A 21,060-nucleotide genomic window follows, 5' to 3' on the forward strand; every position below is an offset into this window, starting at 1 on the left:
TAGGTACTGTGCCCTGTAGAGTTAGGTGGATGCTCTATTATAGCACTTCAGATACCCCCACATTAAATCCCACAGCCCTCCTCTTAAAAGAATGCTTGAACTGCATGCCATCCTATTGGAATATTAAGCACTGATTAATATGAGAAATAAATGTGGAAAGCCCAGCACTTTTGCCAGTGGAGTGGTGGTGGTGTGCAGGATCTTGGTGCTTTAGGAAGAACAGCCCTGTGTGGTTAGCGCTGAGGAATGGTGAAGGTGCTGTACTCTAATTAGATATTTGTATTTAAAGTAGCCTGTACTGGGATGAACTTGGAGGGAGGGGAGAATGAAGGGACTAAAGAATTCCAGTGGAAGGAGGATGGACCCAGCTGAAAGCCAGGTAGGAGTCATTAGGCAGAATCATACAATCCATCTCTTGGTGGACCGCAGCCCTCCAACCCTAGCTGAGGGTTGAAAACAGAATCCTGGCAGGGATGCAAGGCTGGGAATGGGACCTTGGAGTCGCAAGGTTGATGCTGGTAGCTGAGAACAGGCATGCAGGAGCAGGGCTTGGGCTCCCCATTCCCAGCCTCAGCTTTGAGGTTTGCTCTGTAACAGCATAGATATTGGGGAGCTTCCTGAGGCTTTCTACTCCTCTCTGCCAAACAGGCAGTCTGACACCTTGCCCCCCTCAAGTGCATCAGGAGGATTGCCACATACTGAATTCACAGGAGTCCTTAGCAAAAGAGGCTGCTGAATGCTGCGTCAACAGAAAGCTACCCAAAGTTGCTCTGAAAACTGGTACTGGATAATGCACATGTAACCCACTTGTAAACATGCTGTGTGCTTTAGGATGTGGGTCCCAGTGTAGCAACAGACCCCATTATACCCGCCTTGCTGGGGCCGCTCTAGGTTTATATCATGGAAAGAGTCTGAACAAGGGGGAAACGTGGGAACTGCTCTTCATGAGGTTCTCACAGTGTTCCCCCACCCACAGAATTTAGCCATTTCCAGTTCTGCATGGGGTGCAAGAGGAGAGTGTCACAGTAGAGGACAGGCACACATGCACAGGGAATCCAGCAGCCCTGTAATTGAAGTCTCATCCCTTTAGCTATGTTTTTACAGGTCGGTCTGCCTGCCTGCTTTGCAACACAGACCTTGTCGGTGCCAACACAGCCTCATATGTGCCAAATTCAGAGGAGACTGGAGGAGTTGCAGTGGGCACCACACAACATCAGCACAAGGTCCCAGTCCAATTCTGGGATCCAGACAAAACCAAAGGAAGTGGTGTGTAAAGGCTCCCCTTTCTGTTCCTGTTTTTGCTCAGGCATGCCAGCCACCTCCTGTGTTGCTGCTCGTGGGGTAGGCTGTGTTGCATGCTACAGGTTGAGTCTTTGGTCTTGACAAGGAGGAATTCCAGTGTAAGTATTTATTGGCAGCTGTCGGGGACCCCAGCCCAAGCATCCAGTACGGCCAACGAAAAGAGCCACAAGGATACCTCTATCCCTGCTTGAGAGCATCTTGAAATGCACTTCAGTTCCCATGGGCTGAGCATCTGAGGTCCAGCACTGGTGGGTGACACCTCTTTGGGTCGGTGGAGGTCACGTTAGGTGTTTGCCTGTGTCTCAGGTGGCTCTTCTATCCCTCCCTCCCTGGCAGCACAGGCATCTTTGTAGTCAGCATTTCCCCAAGAAAACAGCAGCGGATCCTGGAAGTTCCTTGTGTCTGTGAGTAATGTCTGGGTCCCTGTGGATGTACGTATGTTGAAGATGGTGCATGTACGTTGTGATCTGTCGTGTCTGTGCAGAGCTCATTTGGGGAGAAGGGATACTTTGCTTTCTAGAGAAGGTGGACTTGCCCTTCTCTTGTCTGACTTGACCTGCCACCGTCCCACCAGGCAGAAAGCCTGGCCAGGTTGGTCTGGTGCAGTACCAAAGTCCTCTGGTCCTGAGTCTCCTGGGGATAGAGGGGTGAATTTCCCGCAGCATGGAGCACCATGCAGATGGAGAATGCTTTTCCATCTTCTCCCTTTTCTTTCTGAGTCCTGTGAACAGGACAGCTAGGGTGCTATCATGTTAGTGGATTTCTGGAGGGTGAAGGAAAGATGTATGGAGAGGAGGAAAGTAGGCTGGCATGGGGTAGGAAGCAGGTAATAATTGCTCTCTGGATCATTAGGACAATGGCACAGAGAGCTGAGGCAGTGGTACCACTGGGTTTTGGGGCTTGGGAATGTCATACAGGTCATGCCATTCCCAGATCTCTTCCAGCAAGGGCTGTGGGCAGTGGCCTCCTGGGGCAGGTTTGTTCTCCCTCACAGGGCAATGTCTTGGTGTGCTGCTGCTTGTGCGAGGGGCTAAAGAGCTTCTCAGGGCCCTTCACTAGCAACGTGTGTTCCCAGGGGCAGGGGAAGGACAGCTGATGGTGCCCCATAGCCATCCTGCCACATGGGGCTGGTGAGGACACTACAGCGTAACCAGACAGCCCCCAGAGCTGAAGCCATGCAGGGAGCGTGGCCTCTGTGCCAAACTTACCAGTTTGTCACCAGCCTTTACAGCAAAACCAGAGGCCCCAAGACCGGCACACCAGCCCTGGAGAGCTGCACCCTCTGGGGCTCTGCTGCTGTGTGCAGGAGGGTGAGGGGAGGAAAGGACTGCTGGGGGGTGGAGGAGAGCCCCCGGGGGTCTTCTGATCCCTCCCAGGCCACCTTCACCTTCACCTTGGGTTGCTCAGGGAATTGTCCTGACCCTCAGAGCAGGTTTTGAGCATCCCTGAAGGATGTCACAGCTCCATGGGCCCTCCCTGCCGGGCTTGTGGCTCTTCCCCACCACCAGGACGCAGGGCCTGCCTGTGTAGGTAGGGATGGAGTGGTGCATTCGCTGCCCCTCCTACCCTGCTCCTTTCAGCTGGAGATGCCTGGACTGGGCATGAAGACACATTAGATGAAGAACTGCTGCCCCAGACCTGAAGGGTGAGGAGCCCTGAGCCCCAGGGTCCTCCTGCCGCTGCTGAGGTTGCAGCCTGGGGCCATCTCCCCTTTCTCCTTTATTTTTTACGGCAGAGGTATTTTGTTTGCTCTGGGGCAGGTGGAGGCTGGGAATGATCTGGTTCCTTTCCTGTTTCTATTTGGCTTTAAAACAATAAACCACACTGACTTGCTACCTGCTGCCCGAGCCTGCTTTATTCCGGAGCGGTCTTGAACCCACTGCCTTGTCTCTTGAGCACAGTTTCCTCTTCCCTGGTGCCGGTGGGAGGCTGGCGGGTCCCTGCCGGGGTCTGAGCCTCGTCTGGCAGCAAGAGGGATGCTGACGAGCACCCAGCTCTGCACTGGCCCTGCCCGACCGGCTGCTACCCTGCACCCCCCTGGGCTCACAGCCCATCCTATCTCTCCTCTGGGGGGTCCTGTATCTCCCCTCTATCCCCCTTTCTCTATTCCCACCCTTCTGCATCCCACGGATGGGGAAAGTCAAAGGGTTTGGGTGGGCACTGGGCTCCTTCAGGGCATCCCGGGGTGGGGGAACCGCTGGCACAAGTGCAGGGCATGGGGGGCACTACCTGCCCGTCTGGGGCATGGTCACGGCACAGCCACGGGTGGGCACAGCCACGGGCTTCCGGTGCCACCAGCCCACGAGGGCGCTGCCCCCTCCGCATCCCAGGGATACCCCATCCGCGCCGGACCCCAGGCCGCGGAGGGGGGGGCGCTGTTAACTCTGGAACCTAACGACAGCGGGAAGGCTCAGGGACCAGGGGGAGCCGCGCCGCGCCGCTGCCTCCCTCCGCGCCGCGCCCGCCCTTATAAGCGGCAGCGGCGGCGGAGCCCGGTGCAGCGGCCCGCGGCGCGCCGCCTCCGGCACGGCCCGGCTCGGCCCGGCATGGGCTCCGCGCACTCCGTGCCCGCCGAGATGCGGGAGCTGGCGGACAGGACCGGCTGTGAGTACGGACCGGGGTGCCCGGCGCGGGGGCACCTTGGCAGGGCCCTGCCCGCTGCTTCCCCCCCCCCCCAAACCGCGGAGCCCTGCGGAGGGGACAAGGGGTGTCCGCGGGGGGGGACAGGACGTGTCACGGGGGGGGGGATGCAGCATCGCACCGGGGGGTGGAGGCCGTGGGGGGGTGCGAGGTAGGGGTGGATCCATGTCACACGGGGGGCCGGCTTGTCACTGGGGCTGGGGGGGCCGCAGCCGTGTCACCCCCGTGCCGCACCGCTGCCAGCAGGGACATGGAGCGTGCACATGGGTGAGCCCCAGCGCTGCACTGCCCACCCCCGGCGCTGCTGCAGGGAGCTGGGTGTCCCCGCTCCCGGGCTGCTCTGCCCCGGGGCCCCCGGTCCCCCCCGCAGTGCTCCCGGCGCTGGTGCGGTGCTAACGCCCGGTGGTGCGCGGAAAGAACCAGCGGGCGGAGGGGGGGGGGGGGGTGCAGCAAGGATGTGGCCTAAGGCTGCGAGCAGGGGGTGGTGGAGGTGAATGTCACCACTCCAGGATGCCCCCAGGCACGGCCAGCTCTGGGCACAGGGGTCGGGATGCTCCCGGCTGGCTCCTCCAGCTCCTGCCGTACCGGGAGGGGTGGGGATGGAGGGAGGAGGCAGCGCTGCCCATGGACAAAGGATGTGTCGGGTCTGAGAGGGGCCGTCAGCTCCCCCCAGCCCTGCCCCTACTGATCCTGTGGTCACATCTTCCTCCCCTCTCCTCCTCCTCCCGTGAGGGCTGAGCACGGCAGCACCCACAGGGGTGACCTCAGCCCCCCCTGCAGGAGCAAGGGGAGCCCGCGGGGTGTGAGCAGCAGCTCGGAGTGGGAGAGAAACTGCCCCATCCCTGGCAGTGCTCAAGGCCAGGTTGGACACAGGGGCTTGGAGCAAGCTGCTGCAGCGGAAGGGGTCCCTGCCCGGGGCAGGGTTGGAGCTGGAGGAGCTTTAAGGTCCCTCCCAACGCACTCTGATCCATGAGGTTTCCGGCAGCGCTGCCCGGGGCCATTCTGCAGCACGGGCCCATGGGAGGCACCTTCCCCCGCCCGGAGTCCCTGTGAATCCATCCGGAGAAGGGCTCACACAGGCACCACCCACCGAAACCAGAGGCAGGGAGGGGATGGAAGCGGGGCCCATGGTGACCCCCATGGCCAGGGTGCGTTCCCGGCAGCGTTCACAGGGCTCCCTCCCACCGGGCTGTGGCTGCTGCTCCCGAGCCCTGAGGAATGCACGTTCCTGACAGGTTCCTGCTGGGGTTCGGCCTCGGGGAGGGGATCCCGGCCCGCCTTGGGCGCTGCAGGGATGGGACAGGGCTCCCTGTGGGTCCCCAGATGTGCCCATGGCGCGTTCCATCGCCTTCATCCCACTGCTTTCCACCCCAAAAGCTGCAGGGGCACCCGCGGCTGCTTGGGGCCGGCGGGGCCAGTTCCATCCCTGCTGCCATACGCTTGACGATGAAGCTGCAGCAGAGGCATCTGCCCTGCCCTGAAGCACCTCTTCCCGGGACAATACGATCTTTGCCTGCACCCCAGACGGTCTTGCAAGGCAAAACCCAGCACAGCGCAGGCCAATCCCCTCCAGCCCATCTCTTCCCCTTTGCAGAAACCACCGCAGGCTGGGAAAGAGCAAACCCAACACCTTCGGTTTAAATACCGTATTTCCCCCTTACAGCATCAGCTGCTGCGCTTGGGCACGGGCCTGCAGCATCCAAGTGCTGGGGCTGCTTCTCAGGGATGCAGCAGCCTCCGCTGCTGCTGGCAGCAGCGCCGCTGCCCTTTGTGCAGGCGCAGCCTCATCTCTGGAGAGCAGCCGAGCGCTGCTGCCCTTCGCAGGACAGTGCGGTCCGCAGGGGCCGGCCTGCACCGCAGCCCCGAGCTGCAGCTCGGCTGTGAGAGGAGGACCCGCGTGTGGGGATGCAAACCCCTCCTCTCTGCCCTGCAGGTGGGGGCTGGCTGCGGAGCGGGGCTGCACCGACCTGGAGCAGCCAAGCGGTGACCCCGGAGTTTTGCCGTGTCCTTGTCTGGGATGCTCGAGGGGTCAAAGGGTTTGCTGGGCAACCAAGGGGCAGATGCTGACGGCCTGGTGGCCCAGCTGCTCCCATGGCGACGGTGATGTTGTCGAGGCAGAAAGCAAAAGGTCACTTCTCCATGGCCAAAATTGGAAAGCAAAGTCCAGAGAAAGTTTCCATGCGGATGCAGAGCACCACGCAGAGAGGGATTAGGGGAGAAAAACACCATACGGGTGAACTGGTGCCTGTGCAGCCAGGCGTCACTGCCTCAGAGCCAGCGGGTTCAGGGGGGGACCCCCAAAGCCTATCCAAGGGGGGGTTGAGTGGCCTCATCCTGCAAAGCAGAGCGGGCACAGGGCCCCAGTGACAAGCACAGATGCGTTTTCCAGTCCATTAATAGAGGTCTGGAAATGCCCAGCCTTCCTGATCAATACGGGTTCTATTTCAAGGCTGGGAAACAACAGAAACAGAGCAAAGGACGTTAATGAAAGAGAGAAAGGAGCCAGCCAGCCCCGAGCTCTGCACCAACCTGTGGGCCTTCAGCCACAGCAGTTAACTCTTTGCAGCCCCTCACTTGTACCTTGGGACGCTTTTCTCTCTGCTCCATGGCACCGGGAAGGGCTGATGGTCAATTGCTTGGCTTTGGCCAAGCTGCAAGCCCATGGGTCCAGTTGGTGCCTGGAGAGACTCCATCCGCTCCTACAAACAGAGCTGGCGGCTGCTTCCCTGGCTCCTGGAAACGGCCACCGTCAATATTTGCACAAGAGTCGGGCTCTGCGTTCCGGGGCTTTGCCGAGCGTGGCTCTGGCCTGTACAGAATAGCTGGGGGAGCATCACAGACCCTGAGTCATGGGAGCGAGGAGGAGGAAGGATGCCGCTGAGCCTCGTGCTGCAACCTCAGCGCCGGGGGTCCCCAAGGAGGGCTGCTGGCACCCCAGTTTGAGCCCTAAGGTGCTGCTCTGGGGTGCAGCCACACCGCCCAGGGGCTGGGGCCGCCCCACGGGACACAGCACCCACCTCTGTGGGTTGTGGTTTCCACGTGTCCCAGCTCCCTGCGAGCCGCTGTGGTGGCTGTTTCAAAGCTGGGATTTGCTCTTTGGATGCCAAATCACCTCCTCCGTGTTCAACCTTCCCCCTGCTGCTGTCAGCTTTGGTCACCCCTTTCTATCAGCGCTATCTGTCTGAAGAGTGGGGCCTACCGAAGACCCTAAACAGGGAGGTGGGATCCTGCCACGCAGCCCCCAGGGAGTTTCATGGAATCACGGCATCCCAGCCTGGATTGGGTTGAAGGAACCTTAAAGCTCATCCAGGGACACCTTCCACTCGCCCAGCTTGCTCAAAGCCCCATAGGGCTACATAGAGCCACCAAAGGGAAACAGGGACAGGGACATCTGTGCCAAGAGGTGTCCAAGCCCCTGCCCTGCTGCAGGAGCCGGCTGTCTGTTGCTGGTGGGCTTTGGTGGTGTCCCCAGGGCACAGCCCCTGTGGTGGGGTTTGGTGCCCACCTCACATCCCTGGGCAGGACATGGGCGCTGCAGATGGGTCCCTGGGTGCTGCCCTGTGCCTAGGATGCCCCCCCCACCTCCATCACCTCTCTCTTTCCCCCCCACAGTCACCTCTGAGCAGATCGAGCACCTGCACCGGCGCTTCAAGCAGCTGAGCCAGGACCAGCTCACAATCCGGTACGGCGCTTCCCGGGGCTGGGAATGGTGCCTGGGGGGGGGGTGTCCGGCTCCCTGCACTGTGAGCAGGAGCATGTCCGGCCCCGGCATCCCATGGCCGCGCTGAGCTGGGTCTCTGCAGCGTGGCGTTAATGGCGTGAGGAGATGGGGCAGCGAGTGGTGAGCCAGGAGCAGGGCTGCTCCGGCCAGGCCATGGAATCAGGGAGTCCCAGACTGGGTTCAAGGGACCTCAAAGCTCCCCCAGCCCCAACCCCTGCCCCGGGCAGGGACCCCTTCCACTGGAGCAGCTTGCTCCAAGCCTCTGTGTCCAACCTGGCCTTGAGCACTGCCAGGGATGGGGCAGCCACAGCTTCTCTGGGCACCCTGTGCCAGCGCCTCAGCACCCTCACAGGGAAGAGCTTCTGCCTAAGAGCTCAGCTCAGTCTCCCCCGTGTTCTTTCTAACCCATCACCCCGCAGCTCTGAACTCAGTCTGGGGGGGCAGTGACAAGTCCCTGCACAGCAGGGCTTGCAGTTGCCCTTTTCCCCCTCCTTGACATCTGTGCAGGCCGCTGTGCTCCAGAGCCACAACTCCACTTCCTTGGAAAGCTCTGGCACGTCCCATCGGTGTCACCAGCTCAGCTGCCCTCTGCTTCCCCATCACCCACGGCTCATTTCTTGGCCCTTTGCTTCATAGGAGCCCATCAGCAAAGCACCAGCACAGGCTCAGCCCGGTGTCTGTGCGGCACAACCGGGCGGCAGCAAGGGTGCAGGGCAGAGGGAGCCAAGGGGAGGGTGCGCAGCAGGAGCTCCTTCTCTTGCCTTCTTGAGCCTCATTTGGGATATTATTCCTTGGAAAACCCTCTGAAAACCATGCGGGCATTTGCCTTCAGAGAGCCCCAGCGTCCGCTCCGCGCTGCTGTGTCCCAAAGACCCGCTTCAGTGGGACAAACCTCCACCAAGCACAGATGGATGCAACACGGAAGCAGCGTGGCTTGCTCTCAGCCGGAGCTCTTCATGTCAAACCTCTTTACACTCAGTGGCTGTTTTGAAAGGATGGGGTCGGGGCTCCTGCCCAAGCCCTGTGGTGGCAGTGGCAGCACCTCCCTCCTCCTCAGCTCCCTCCCACTTCCCTGTTTCCTTCCTGCAGCAAGGAGAATTTCGACAGCATTCCCGATTTGGAATTCAACCCAATCAGGGGGAAAATCGTCCATGCCTTTTTCGACAAGAGGTAAGGACAGCCCCGGCATTGGTTTATGCTCTGCAAGGATGCGACTGGGCAAAGATCTCCTCAAAGAGTGGGATGGAGCCAGGATGGGAATTACAGCCATCGAGATGAGTCCCGGGACAAAAGAGTCCTGAAGCTTTGCCAAAGGATGCGCTGGGCTCTGTGGGGGGCAGAGGGGGGTTCTGGCTCTCACCAGCAGCGCTGCTCTTGGCAGGAACCTGCGGCAGGAGTCGGATGGGCTGGCGGATGAGATAAACTTCGAGGACTTCCTGACCATCATGTCCTACTTCAGACCCATCGAGATGAACATGGACGAGGAGCAGCTCGACCGCTTCCGGAAAGAGAAACTCAAATGTGAGGCTTGCCCAAAGGGCTGGGGGGAGGGAGGGAAGGATGGAGGGAGGGAAGGATGGATGGATGATGGATGGATGGATGGATGGATGGATTGCTGGTGGATGGAGGGATGGGTAGATGGAGGGATGGATGGATGCATGGATGGACAGATGGATGGAGGGAGGGATGGATTGAGGGACAGATGGAGGATGGATGGGGGGATGGATAGATGCATGGATGGAGGGATGGATGGATGCATGGATGGCTGGCTGGCTGGATTGATGGTGGATGGATGGATGGATGGATGGACAGATGGATGGGTGGAGGAATGGATGGATGGATGGATAATGGATGGATGGATGGAGGACGGATGGATGGAGGATGGATGGATGGATGGATGGATGGATGGATGGAGGAATGGATGGATGGATGGACGGATGGATGAAGGACGGATGGATGGAGGACGGATGGATGGATGAATGATGGATGGATGGATGGATGATGGATGGATGGATGGATGGATGAATGATGGATGGATGATGGATGGATGATGGATGGATGGATGGGTGGATGGATGGGTGGATGGATGGGTGATGGATGGGTGATGGATGGATGATGGATGGATGGATGGTGGGAAGGGGCTCTCTGACCCTGCCATGCTTTTCTCGTCCCTCCCAGTCCTCTTCCACATGTACGACTCAGACCATGATGGGAAGATCACGCTGCAGGAGTACAGAAATGTAACGTATAACGTATGGTCCCTCCCTCCCCATCACCACCGAATCCCCAGCCCCAGCCTTGACCCCCTGCCTTGTAGGTGGTGGAGGAGCTGCTGTCGGGGAACCCCCACCTGGAGAAGGAGTCGGCCCGGTCCATTGCTGATGGGGCCATGATGGAGGCAGCCAGCATCTGTGTGGGACAAATGGTGGGAGCTGGTTCCTTGCTCTGTCATGGTACAGAGGCACCAAGATGGCATCGAAATGGGGCTGGGAAATGTCCCTCCTGGCTGGGCATCTCCCCTGACCCCAGGGCCATAAGCAAACAGCCCCACAAAGCATCACCCTCAGTGCTTAGGGCTTTAATGCTTGTTAAAAAGGCAGCCCCATGCAGCCATGGTGTTTCTGGGAACCAGTTTGGGGCTGGCCATAGGGTACAGTGTGGGGCCATCACTGTGCACCTGTGGGAGACTTGTCCCATCCCCTGGTCACCCAGGGCCCGAATGGCCCTATAGGGCAGCTGTAACCTTTCTCTCTCGCTGCCCATAGGGACCAGACCAGGTCTATGAGGGCATCACCTTCGAAGACTTCCTTAAGGTTGGTGGCACCTCCATTTGTGTCCCCAGGACGAGGGTGCCAGGGGGTTGTGGGGACCCCCCCACCCCGCTCACCCTCTTCCCCTTGCAGATGTGGCAGGGGATCGACATCGAAACCAAGATGCACGTCCGCTTCCTCAACGTGGACACCATCGCGCACTGCTACTGACCCTGCCTCCTCCTGGCACCCAGAGGAGGAGCAGGAGGAAGAGGACGAGGACAAGGAGGAGGAAGGTGAAGAGGACTCTGCAGCAGCTCCATGCTCCTAGCACCAAGCGCTATGTCCCGTGTGCCTGTCCCGTTGTGGGGCTGCCCTCTGCTCTCTAGAAACATAAGAGGGTTTTATCTGTAATAAAAGGTATTTCTCTTTTTACTCCTTGCTGAGAAATACTCCATCCATACATCCATTCATCCATCCATCCATCCACCTCTCCATCCATCATCCATCCATCCCTCCATCCATCCATCCACCCATCCATCCATCCCTCCATCCATCATCCATCCTGCCTCCATCCCTCCACATCACAGGGCCTGGGGGGTCTCTCCCTGTGCAGAAAGCACCCACAGATCCCGGTTTTCCCACAAATCCGGTGCTGAGCCTCTGCCATGTGCTGCTCTGGGGAAGGAGCAGCCCAGTGCGCGCTCTAAGGGGCTGATCCCCATGCCATGGGGAGTGTGCGCAGGCAGGGATGGGGCTGCTGAGGGGCACCAGGTGACGGCAGCACCCTCCGCACCCGGGAGAGCTGTTACACCCCGCTCTGCACCCCAAGGTGGCCGCGGCACGCGGAATAACCCGGGTTTCACCCCAAACCTTCCCGTGTGAGACCCCGCTGGGGCCCGGCCCCCCCCCTGCGGGCTGCGGGGATACAGGGACGCGGCAGCCGCGTGGCTCCTGCCCCCACGCGTTCCTACTGGGACAAGGCACCGCAGCTCAAGGTCTGTTTACTGGGATTACCGGGGGCGGATTCCCAGCCGGGGCTGGGAAGCGAGGGGGGAAATGGGAAAGGGCAGCGCCTATTTTTAGGGAAGCTGGAAAGATTTGTTTGTTTTATCAGAAATAGCTTCCCCCGGTGGGAAAACAGCCCCCCCCCCCCCCGAGCAGAGCCTGCAGGAGCGCAGATAACCATGGACAACCACGGGCAGCCCCCGCCAGCCCCTGGGGCACTCAGTGCCCGGTGTCTCCCTGTCCCAGGGCACGCTCAGGACTTGCCCTCCGAGGCTGCTGCAGCTTTGCCCCTGCTCTCCATTCACAGCCTCTGCACTGGAGCAGCTCCTCAGCCGGCAGCAGCGCAGGCAGCGAAGGCCACTGCGTCCCTGCAGCCCTCCCCTGCAGTGCAGTCCTGTCCCGGAGGGACCTGCCCTGCTCCAGGACACTGAGGACAGGCTGGGGCTGATGGGGCTGCCGAGGGAGCCGCAGGGATGCGGCTGAGCCCGTTTCACAGCCCCGCGCATGGGGATGCTGCCACGTGAGGCTGGGCATGGGCAAAGCCATGGGACCCCCGTGGGGGTGACTGAGCTGTCACGGCCTCGGCAAGCGGTGCCCGCGGTGGTGGCTGAGCCCTGGCACGCGGTGCTCAACGTGGGCTGGGTGCTGAGAGCCGGGGTTGGTGCTGGGAGGGGATGGCGGTGATGGGGCTCCCAGCTCTTGCAGAGCAGCCGGTCAGGACCTGAGGGTCTCCTGCCCCGGGGGCAGCCGCGGCCTGGTCTGTGTGTGCAGGACTCTGCAGTTGGGTTCTCCTTGGGACGCCTCCGTCTCCTGGGCTCGTGCCCAGCTGCACTGCATCAGCACCTCTGGGCTGTGCCTGACCCCCCAGCTGAGACTGATCCTGCTCCTCCTGCCTGTGCCAGACCCCGGCTGCTCCCTTCAGCCCCATGCACACAACAGCCCCCTCGCACCCAGCATCCGGGTTCTCCCGACATCCTCAGGCTCTTTCCCTCCTCTTCCACAGGAATTCCTGCACAGATGCTGCAGAACTGTCCCACCGCGAGCAGCCCCAGCCTCTCCGTGCTCCTGGCAGCAGCTGTGCGTGTCTCAAAGCCCTCTTCCACCCTCGAATCACCCCTCCCAAGCACAGCCCTGGCTGCTGCTGCTGGCTTAAACTCATGGTCCCACTCCCCCTCCACGGGTGGTTTGCTTGGAGGATACAACAGCTCTTACTGCAGGCAGCGAGGGCTGGGACACAGAGGGGACTCTTACCCCTTGAGCTGCTCCCAGCTGCTTGGTTGGGTGCTGGGGGAAGCAGGGACCGTGCGGAAGCGGAGGCAGGACCCAAAGCAAGCTGCCCGTAGCGTGTTCCGCCCTTATTGTTGGTCCTCTCTGTGGGAAAGGGGATGAAGTCGAGAGCAGGAGGGAGTGCAGGGAGCAGATGAAAGGGAGAGTGGAACGGGAGGGACCTTGGGAGACAAACCTGATCCTCAGCCCAGCAGACAAAGGCTGGGAGCAGGAAGGGTCCCTCCGGGAGCGCAGGAGCATCGCTCCCGGTGGAAAGCCAATGCAGTGAGAGCAATGCTGATGCTGCAGAGCCCGGCGAGATGGAGGAGAAATCATCCTGTAACGTGCAGGAAAACCTGGCAGAGCACTGGGAAAGCCGGCTCGGGCGATGTCTGTGCCACAGAGCACCGGCAAATCCTGCAGAGCCCAGAGCGCTCCGCGGAACAGAATGGTTCTGTTACAGGGCAGGGTGAGAGGTGCTGGGACCCGTGGCGTGGCACAAAGCTCCACTGCAGACCCACAGTGGTCAGCAGAGGGAAACGGAGAAACTGAGGCTGCTTTGCCACGTGTTGGAATGATGAAGGAAGGGTGATGAAGGCTGATGATGAAGGCTGATGAAGGCTAATGAAGGCTGATGAAGGCTGATGATGAAGGCTGATGAAGGCTGATGAAGGCTGATGAAGGCTGATGAAGGCTGAGCAGGGTCACAGAGTGCAATGGGAGAGGCTCTGAGGAGCAGGACCAAGCAACCCGCACGACCGCAGGGCAGGCGCCCCAGGCAGGCAGCTCCTTGGCACAGGGGGAACGGACACCTTGACCCAGCACCCACCTCAGCACAGTGGAGCGTGGGAAGGCAGAGACCAAAGAGCTCCCCAGGACCCGGCTTCAGTGTGGGCTTGAGCCCAGAACCCCCCCGTGTGCTGGGTGCACCCCCAGAGCGTGAGCAGCAGCTCAGGGAGGGGATCCTGCCCTGGGGAGACCCCCCCTGCAGCCCTGATCCAGCTCTGGGGCAGCAGCACAGGAGGGACGTGGAGCTGCTGGAGCGAGGGCAGAGGAGGCCATGGGGATGCTGCGAGGGCTGGAGCAGCTCTGCTCTGGAGCCAGGCTGAGAGAGCTGGGCTGGGGCAGCCTGGACAAGAGAAGGCTCCTGAAGGGGAGACCTGAGAGCAGCTCCAGTGCCTGAAGGGGCTGCAGGAACCCTGGAGAGGGGCTTGGGACAAGGGCCTGTAGGGACAGGCCAAGGGGAATGGCTTGAACCTGCCCGAGGGGAGACTGAGCTGAGCTCTTAGGCAGAAGCTGTTCCCTGTGAGGGTGCTGAGGCGCTGGCACAGCGCAGAGTGGGGCATGAAGAGGTATTTTTTCCACCACTGTGGCTCACTGGTACCATGTGCTCGCTCCTCTCTGTCAGCAACTGGATACAGAATGACAGAGGTACCTTCATCTCTGGTACCTTCATCTCTGGACACATACAGGGAAGGCAGGGAAAGGGAGAGGAGTCAGAGACCCCCTTGGTCCCTCTCTGCACAAGCAGCACCCACTCTTCCTCCTCCCACCACTGCTCAGTGTCAAGAGAAGGGTGGCAGAACAGAAAATGCTGGAATTCCTCTTTCCCCCCTGCTGCAGGGCTCAAGGACACAGAACAGAGGCAAAAAGCATTTTCATGAGGCCTCTGCTGCTGGCTCAGACCCAAACACGTGGCAGGACGGCACAGGGCTACAGCTGAGTGCCCTACCATGTCCTTTATATCAAGGCTGTTCTGCTCTGCATCACCCATCACTTCTCACCAAAGCCAGAGATCTGCAGCCTGGTGGCAGCTGGAGGCTGCGATAGAGACATCCCCTTTGATCACGCATTCTCTTTGGAGGATAGGAAGGGAGAAGCTTCTGTCCAGGGATCCTTCTCACAAAGACAATGGATACCTCTTGCTGAGGATCACTGCCATCAGCAACAGAAACCAGAAATCATTCTTGAGGCTCTTCATCCCAAATTACTGCCTCCTTCGGTGATTCTTTAGCTGTCCCCACCAACCCAGCCCATTTAATGGGCACCAGCCCGGCACGCTGCACCACGTGCGAGCCTTCACCTGCAGTCCAACCTCTGTGGGGTCAATCCGCAGCACCGGTCCAACATGTCCTGACCGCAGCTCCTCAGCCCAAACCCCTGCCCATAAGCCCCAGGCACCACCCGACACAGCAGAGATGCCCCCTTCTTAGAACCACAGAACCAGTGCGGTTGGAAAAGATCTTTCTGATCATCAAGTCCAACCTTTTCTAGCCCATGGCCCTAAGGACCTCATCTACACAGCTTCTGAGCACTTCCAGGGATGGCAATTCTACACTGCCCCGAATAAGTCCTCTTCCTTGTGCAGCTACAAGGAAACCTTGAGCAATAACCTTTGCCTGGGGTCTGCAGAGACAAGGGAAACCTTTGCCCCTACCCACCACAAACTGATGGCACTAACAAGTGCCCAGATGGGAAATGGTGGCATCTCTCTCCAGTGAGGACCAAATGGTGACTCCATTCCTGAACTCATTAGGAAAGAGGTTCCACTTAAATGTCACCTACTGACATGGTGAAGATGGGAACAGTCACGACTGCATTTGCTACACTCCAGCACCCACTCCAGAGCAGCATTAATGACTATCAGAGAAATAGGACATCCCTTTTGAGAAACACCCACCATGGATACTCTCCAAGAGCCTAAGTGCCCTCATCTGCATTATGAATGCTAGTTAAACACATACACAAACTGCTGTTGTGGTGCAACCTTCCTAAATGAATTCCCGTGAGAGGGAAACCAGACCAAAAGGAGCACCCTCCCATCCACTACTGCATCCAGACCCCAAGCCATCTAAATGGTGCTATGGGGACCCGAATTTCTTTCACTGGAGATGATGGCAAGCCTTCCAGCATGTGGATGGGTTGATGTTTGGTCCCCAGTGAACTGATTCATAGGTCTTCTCTGACATAAGAAAGCAAGCACCTTGGTAAATGCGGGTGCAGCTCAGTGACTATGATGGTCAAGGAGGCCTCCAGGAAACGGGCTCAGCACACACAGAAGACAAAACTTATCTGCTCCTTGCAGCAGGGAGATGAAGAAAGAACAAAGCTGGCCTCAGATCATGAGGCAAGATAATGAGAGTCAAAGTGGGAACAAGCCAAGGGTGTATCCAGTGAGACACGGCAGCAGGTCACGGCTCAAGGGAACAATGACAGTGGAAGCGCCCTCTCTGCCCAGCCACAGCAGAAGTCCTGGGCTTGGAGCAACCACAAGCGCACTGATGCTACAGGAACTCTTGTTTCTTTGCCAGGTTTTAGCCCAGCTCCTGTCCAAACCACTTGTCCATGACACCTCTTGCTCCGTCAGCAGCGAAGGAACGGAGCTGCCTTCCCAGAAGGGCAGAGGAAGAAAAGAGATAAAAAGACCACGGCTTTACTGGTCAGACTGAACGCCCGCCCCTTGCACTTCTTGTGGAAGTCCATCATGAGGAGAAAGCTGTTCAAAACCAAAACCACAAGTGAAAGTTGGCCGAGGTGGCATGGAAAACCACCCCAAGACAATGAGTCCCCATTAAATGTGTCTCTCCCCAGGCAGGAGGCTGCAGTATGAAGCTCTCCAGGGCCTGCCTCAGGCAGAAGGGGTGGTGACACTCCAGCCAGCGCCGATCCTACAGGTTCAGGCACATTCCCTGCACCCCACCCCAACACCCTTCTGTTAAATGGATTCCATTAAACCAGTGAAGAGGTGTTAAGTTAAAACTTAACCTCAGTTTAAACTCATTCACATGGCTCTGGGCTTGCACCACTAAGTTTACAAGGGCAAATCACCACCATAAAATAGCTTTAAACCAGTAAAACATATCCACGCAGGATAAGAGCTCTTATTCACCAAAGTGGTTCTACCTATGTCAGTGCAACTGGGGTTTAAGCTAAAGCCTTACTTCTTAATTTCGTCGCATCTACCCTTCAGTCTGGATGCTTCTCCACAGTGCTAGTTACCCACACAGAGGGACTGCAGCCAGTTCACCCCTTCAGTTCCATTACTCCAACACGAGTAGTTCCCAGCTTAGAAGCAAGGACAGTGTTGGAACCCCAAGTTTCTGTGGAAGGTGCATGGCGGAAGGGCATGATCCAGCAACAAACCAACCTGACGACAAACCTGAGCCATGAGAGCCTCTGTTGCAGTGCGCAGGGGTTAATTTTGTGAACAAACCCCTCACAAACACGTTACAATTAGAAAAAATTTAATTCTATTTTACAGAGTTAAAAAAATAATTTAATTTAAAATCATTTTGATGCGTGCGGCCTGCTGAGTGTCCCAGCATCCAGCCTGGCCAGGGCCACCCTTCCCCTCCCTTGCCATCATAACCCCCTCTCCCAGCCACCTTTCGTGCACGGACCTGTTCTCAGACACATTCTGATGCACCCCAAGGAAAATCGGAATGAGAAGCTCATTACAAGGAAAGAAATTCCAACCATGTGGCTCAGCAGGACGCTTCTTCCAAGTCCTTGGTGGTTATTTTCTCCTCTCAGGACAGGCATCAACTCCTCAGTGTGCTCCCAGCCTCCCACTACCCCTGCAGCTTGCCACTCAGGGCTCTCGCTTCCTGACCATGTCCTCTGCCAAGATGGGATCAGCAGTGCTGCTCCCACAAGCAGCAGGAAGGAACGCTGTTTACTGTTCCCCTTCTCTCCATTCCACCACAGGTTTAGTTTGGGCAGCAGCATATTTTAATGCTAAATCCTTTCTCTTCTTGGTCATATCCCCAGGTTTTCAGCAGATGCTCAGCCCGCTCCACGTGCCTGCAGCCCGTCTTTTTGGCTCTTATCCCATGTGGATCTCCTTTTTGCCTTCAGCCATGTACTTGGCAGAGGGCTGGACCTCAGAAGCCATGTAAAGTGAGTTACCTAAATGTTATCATAGGGAACTGCAAGGCCAATGTTGTAGTTGTAACCAGTCACTTCATCATAGGAAGAGCGGCAGATTGGAAGGACACTTTCTACAGCCAACTGGTCTGCTGAGAACTCGTACGCATAAATGATTCCTCGATACCTGCACGAAACACAACCAGGACACATCATTTTATATGGCTGAATTACATATTCCAACAGGGGAAACAAAGTTAGAGATCGCCAGGAAGAATCAGAATCTGATGCTCCAGAAGCTGAATACAAATCTCTTCTGCACTAGGGCTGTCTGTGCAGTTTTAACAGAGAAAACTCCCTCCTGCCTCCTTCCAGGGACCCACTAAGCCCTGGAAATAAACAGTGAATCATTCACTTCAGCACTGCAGAGACATGACTGTCATCTGCTGAAACAGGCCTCATCTGTTCTGGAGGGGGAAGGTAAATACACTGGAGATTGGTAGTTCCATTAGACATGCTAAGAGCCATTCGAGATGCAAATACCAAAACCTGGAGCTGAAATACCAGTAGTTTTCCTTTAGCAGGAGGTATCACTACTAATATTCAGAGCAGGAAAGGGCTGCAATCCCAGTCTGGCTTCAGTGGCGTTTACATTCCCCCGCTGAAAAAGAAGTGGATGGAAGTAAAGAGTCAATTCATCAATGGGTTTTGAAAGCCTTACCTTTAAACTTCTTTTTGCTACACCTTCTCTATTACTGCTCTGGATCATGACCTGGGTGCTTAGTGGGCCACTTTGCTAAAGCAGATCTTCCCGGTGCCGCAAATCCCACCCCTCAGAGCTGGGATACTCACTTGTGGTGCACGGTAAGGTCATCGTCTGTGATGCTGGTGCCTGGAAGACTTTTCTCATCAGGGACGTTTGCAGTGATGAGGCTGTGAGAATTAAACCATATGTGGCGGACTGGGTGCCTGAAAAACAACCCACAGCACTGGGTGAGGTGACACCCACATTAGACTTAAAATCCAAGTGCAGGACAGGAGTTGCTCCGGATTAAATAAGAATTTAAGACAGCGCCCTCTCTATGGAGAGAGATTGGGAATCTGCACTTCTCCTCCTCTCTGGAGCAGACGAACGCAGCTTTTACCCCCATCTAGTGGGCTGTTATCAGAACACACGTGGGGTTCTTTAGTCTGGAGAAGAGAAGGCTCAAGGGGAACCTTAACGCTCCCTACAACTGCCTGACAGGAGGTTGGTCTCTTCTCCGAAGTAACAAGTGACAGGACGAGAGGAACCAGCCTCAAGCTGCACCAGAGCAGGTTCAGATGGAGCTGAGGAACAATTCCTGCCCCAGAGGGTGCTCAGGCATTGGAACAGGCTGCCCAGGGCAGGGCTGCAGGCACCGGCCCTGCAAGCGTTCACACCCCGTGGAGACGAGGCCTCAGTGCCATGGGGCAGTGGTGGCCTTGGCAGTGCTGGGGAATGACTGGATGTGATGATCTTAAAGGTCTTTTCCAACCTGGCTAGTTCTGTGATTCTAAGACACTCGGCAGCACACAGGCTGCAAGGGATTCTGGCTGCCTGCTTGCCTTGCTGCTTTCCCAAAGGATGGATGGGGACACCCAGGAACCCCACACCCCAGGCACTGAGCTATGGCTGATTTAGAAGTGCACTGTGTGGCACAAACTAAGAGGTCTGCTCTCCATTCCTTTTCCTCTCACTGTGAGTGAACTAATCCTGAATCACTGTAACAACGTTTACTGTTCAAGCAGGAGTAACTTATCGTCTCAGATTAAGATGGCTCACCTCCTTGTCTCCTGTCACCTCTCTCTACTTCTGCCCCTGCTTTCCATTCATGACACCTGGCTGAAGGCATGGAAAACAATACACACACCCCTTCTTAACCAAGCAAGCCTTTTTGATTGAAGTGATCCCTTCTGATCCCTATATAGATTAAACAGTATTTTAAATGTTTAATCTAACGGTTTCACTTTTAGTACACCCCAAAGCTCAGATCTGCCCTCCTTCTTGGCATGCTCATTAGTGCTGCTCCAGGAGACAATCAATGCAAGATTGTCCTTAATGCATCAGCCACATCACAACAGGCTTTACAATTCACAGGGTCAAAAGAGAAGGTGGTACCTGCCATTAATCAGTGACAACTCCAGCTTGAACTTCTCTGACTGTAAATACCTCATCTAGTTCCTCTTTGCGGAAGATGCATTAAAAACAAAGTTATCAGGATTTATCTGTTCATTTTAGTAGGGTTATCACTTAGACTTACAAGGGACTAAAACCTGCAGGTCTTCATTCAGATAAAGCCCTTCGGAACAGTGCTTTGAGCAGGAAATCATTTGGCTGTAGCAACCAACAGTCTTCTGACAACTCCAGGATACTCATCTCTGCTTGTACTTGCAGTACAGCACTACTTGTGCTCTCAGTACAAACTGGTATTTTAATATTTAAATGAGTTTAAATTTAAATACCAACCTGGATTTGACTGAATGTGCGGATGAGGTGAACAGAAACACAGGGATTGCGTAAGGCTGTAGTGCATAGAGACAGCCAGAACCAGTCACTCTGAAGACAACAGCCAGGAGTCCAGCACTTTAAATCCAAATTTCAATAAAGTGAACACTGGATGGTGATGGGGCAGGGAGAAGACAGTGATCTACAGGCTGGCCAGAGAAACCCTGGCTACTTGGAGCAACCTGGTCTAGTTGAAGATGTCCCTGCCTGTGGCAGGGGGGTGGAACTGGATGAGCTTTAAGTTCCCTTCCCACTCAAACCAGGCTGGGATTCTATGTAAAGACAACAGAATCACATGTTTCTGTGATTCTATGATCTTCATGAGAAATGCAGAGGAAACAATTTCTATGCACAAGACTCCAGGTGGGGAGGCAATCTGTTCCCAAATCACATGACAACAGAACTCTCAGAAGCTTCAGACAGGGGATGTTATCATTTTGGTCCTGGATCATCCCATTCCCACATTCCTCCTGTCTATCAGATCCCATGAACACCCTTGCAACAGGACCCTATGAAGACAAAATTACCTGGCATGCATTTCCCAGAGCTTGGTGCCCATCCGTTGGTCCCACACACAGACCAAGCCCTCTTCTCCTCCACTGACGATCTTCCAATCATCCATCTGGACCGCAGACACTCCTAACTGGTGGGCATAGAGGGAGCACAGGGATTCACTTTTGCGGAGGTCGAACACCCTCACCCTAAATGAAAGCAACGAAAGGACAGAGATCAAACCAGCTCTGGGTGTGCAGCTTGTGGGTTCTGACGACACAAGTACTTTTTGGGGCTATGAAAATAGGTCTAGGACAGCAGTAGTCCCATGGCCACTACAGGGCCACAAATCCCATATGATTCACACTTCCCACCACTGAATTTTCACTCTGGTTTCTATCAAAGATTTCTTGAGTCAGACGCAAAAATCTCTTCACAAGTCATGGGTGATATAAAACGTAAGTGAAATTTGGATAAAGTTTCTCTGT

The 21,060-nt window shown here is 56.7% G+C and overlaps 2 protein-coding genes across 4 annotated transcripts in view; one reads left to right on the forward strand and one right to left on the reverse strand.

Annotated features, from left to right (window-relative positions):
• The first annotated feature begins 3,763 nt into the window (after nt 1–3,763).
• TESC (tescalcin) lies at nt 3,764–10,848 on the forward strand. The gene is made up of 8 exons (XM_065692840.1): nt 3,764–3,906; nt 7,555–7,624; nt 8,753–8,833; nt 9,045–9,184; nt 9,842–9,903; nt 9,981–10,088; nt 10,429–10,476; nt 10,567–10,848. The coding sequence occupies exons 1-8, from the start codon at nt 3,849–3,851 to the stop codon at nt 10,642–10,644; spliced, it is 645 nt and encodes a 214-aa protein (XP_065548912.1). The 5' UTR covers nt 3,764–3,848; the 3' UTR covers nt 10,645–10,848.
• Nucleotides 10,849–16,914: 6,066 nt separating this feature from the next.
• FBXW8 (F-box and WD repeat domain containing 8) overlaps nt 16,915–21,060 on the reverse strand; it is a 55,074-nt gene continuing 50,928 nt past the window's right edge. The window contains exons 9-11 of one of the 3 annotated variants that reach the window (XM_065692729.1): nt 20,608–20,781; nt 18,406–18,486; nt 16,915–17,740 (exon numbers count right to left, since the gene is read on the reverse strand). In XM_065692729.1, the coding sequence (XP_065548801.1) occupies nt 17,596–17,740; nt 18,406–18,486; nt 20,608–20,781 (400 nt within the window). In that variant the 3' untranslated portion in view covers nt 16,915–17,595. Of the gene's footprint in view, nt 17,741–18,405; nt 20,159–20,607; nt 20,782–21,060 lie in introns of those variants that run through there. The other 2 variants (XM_065692727.1, XM_065692730.1) reach the window with 2 other exon arrangements.

This window comes from Lathamus discolor, chromosome 12, assembly GCF_037157495.1.
Source record: "Lathamus discolor isolate bLatDis1 chromosome 12, bLatDis1.hap1, whole genome shotgun sequence".
Taxonomy (NCBI): Eukaryota; Metazoa; Chordata; class Aves; order Psittaciformes; family Psittacidae; genus Lathamus; species Lathamus discolor.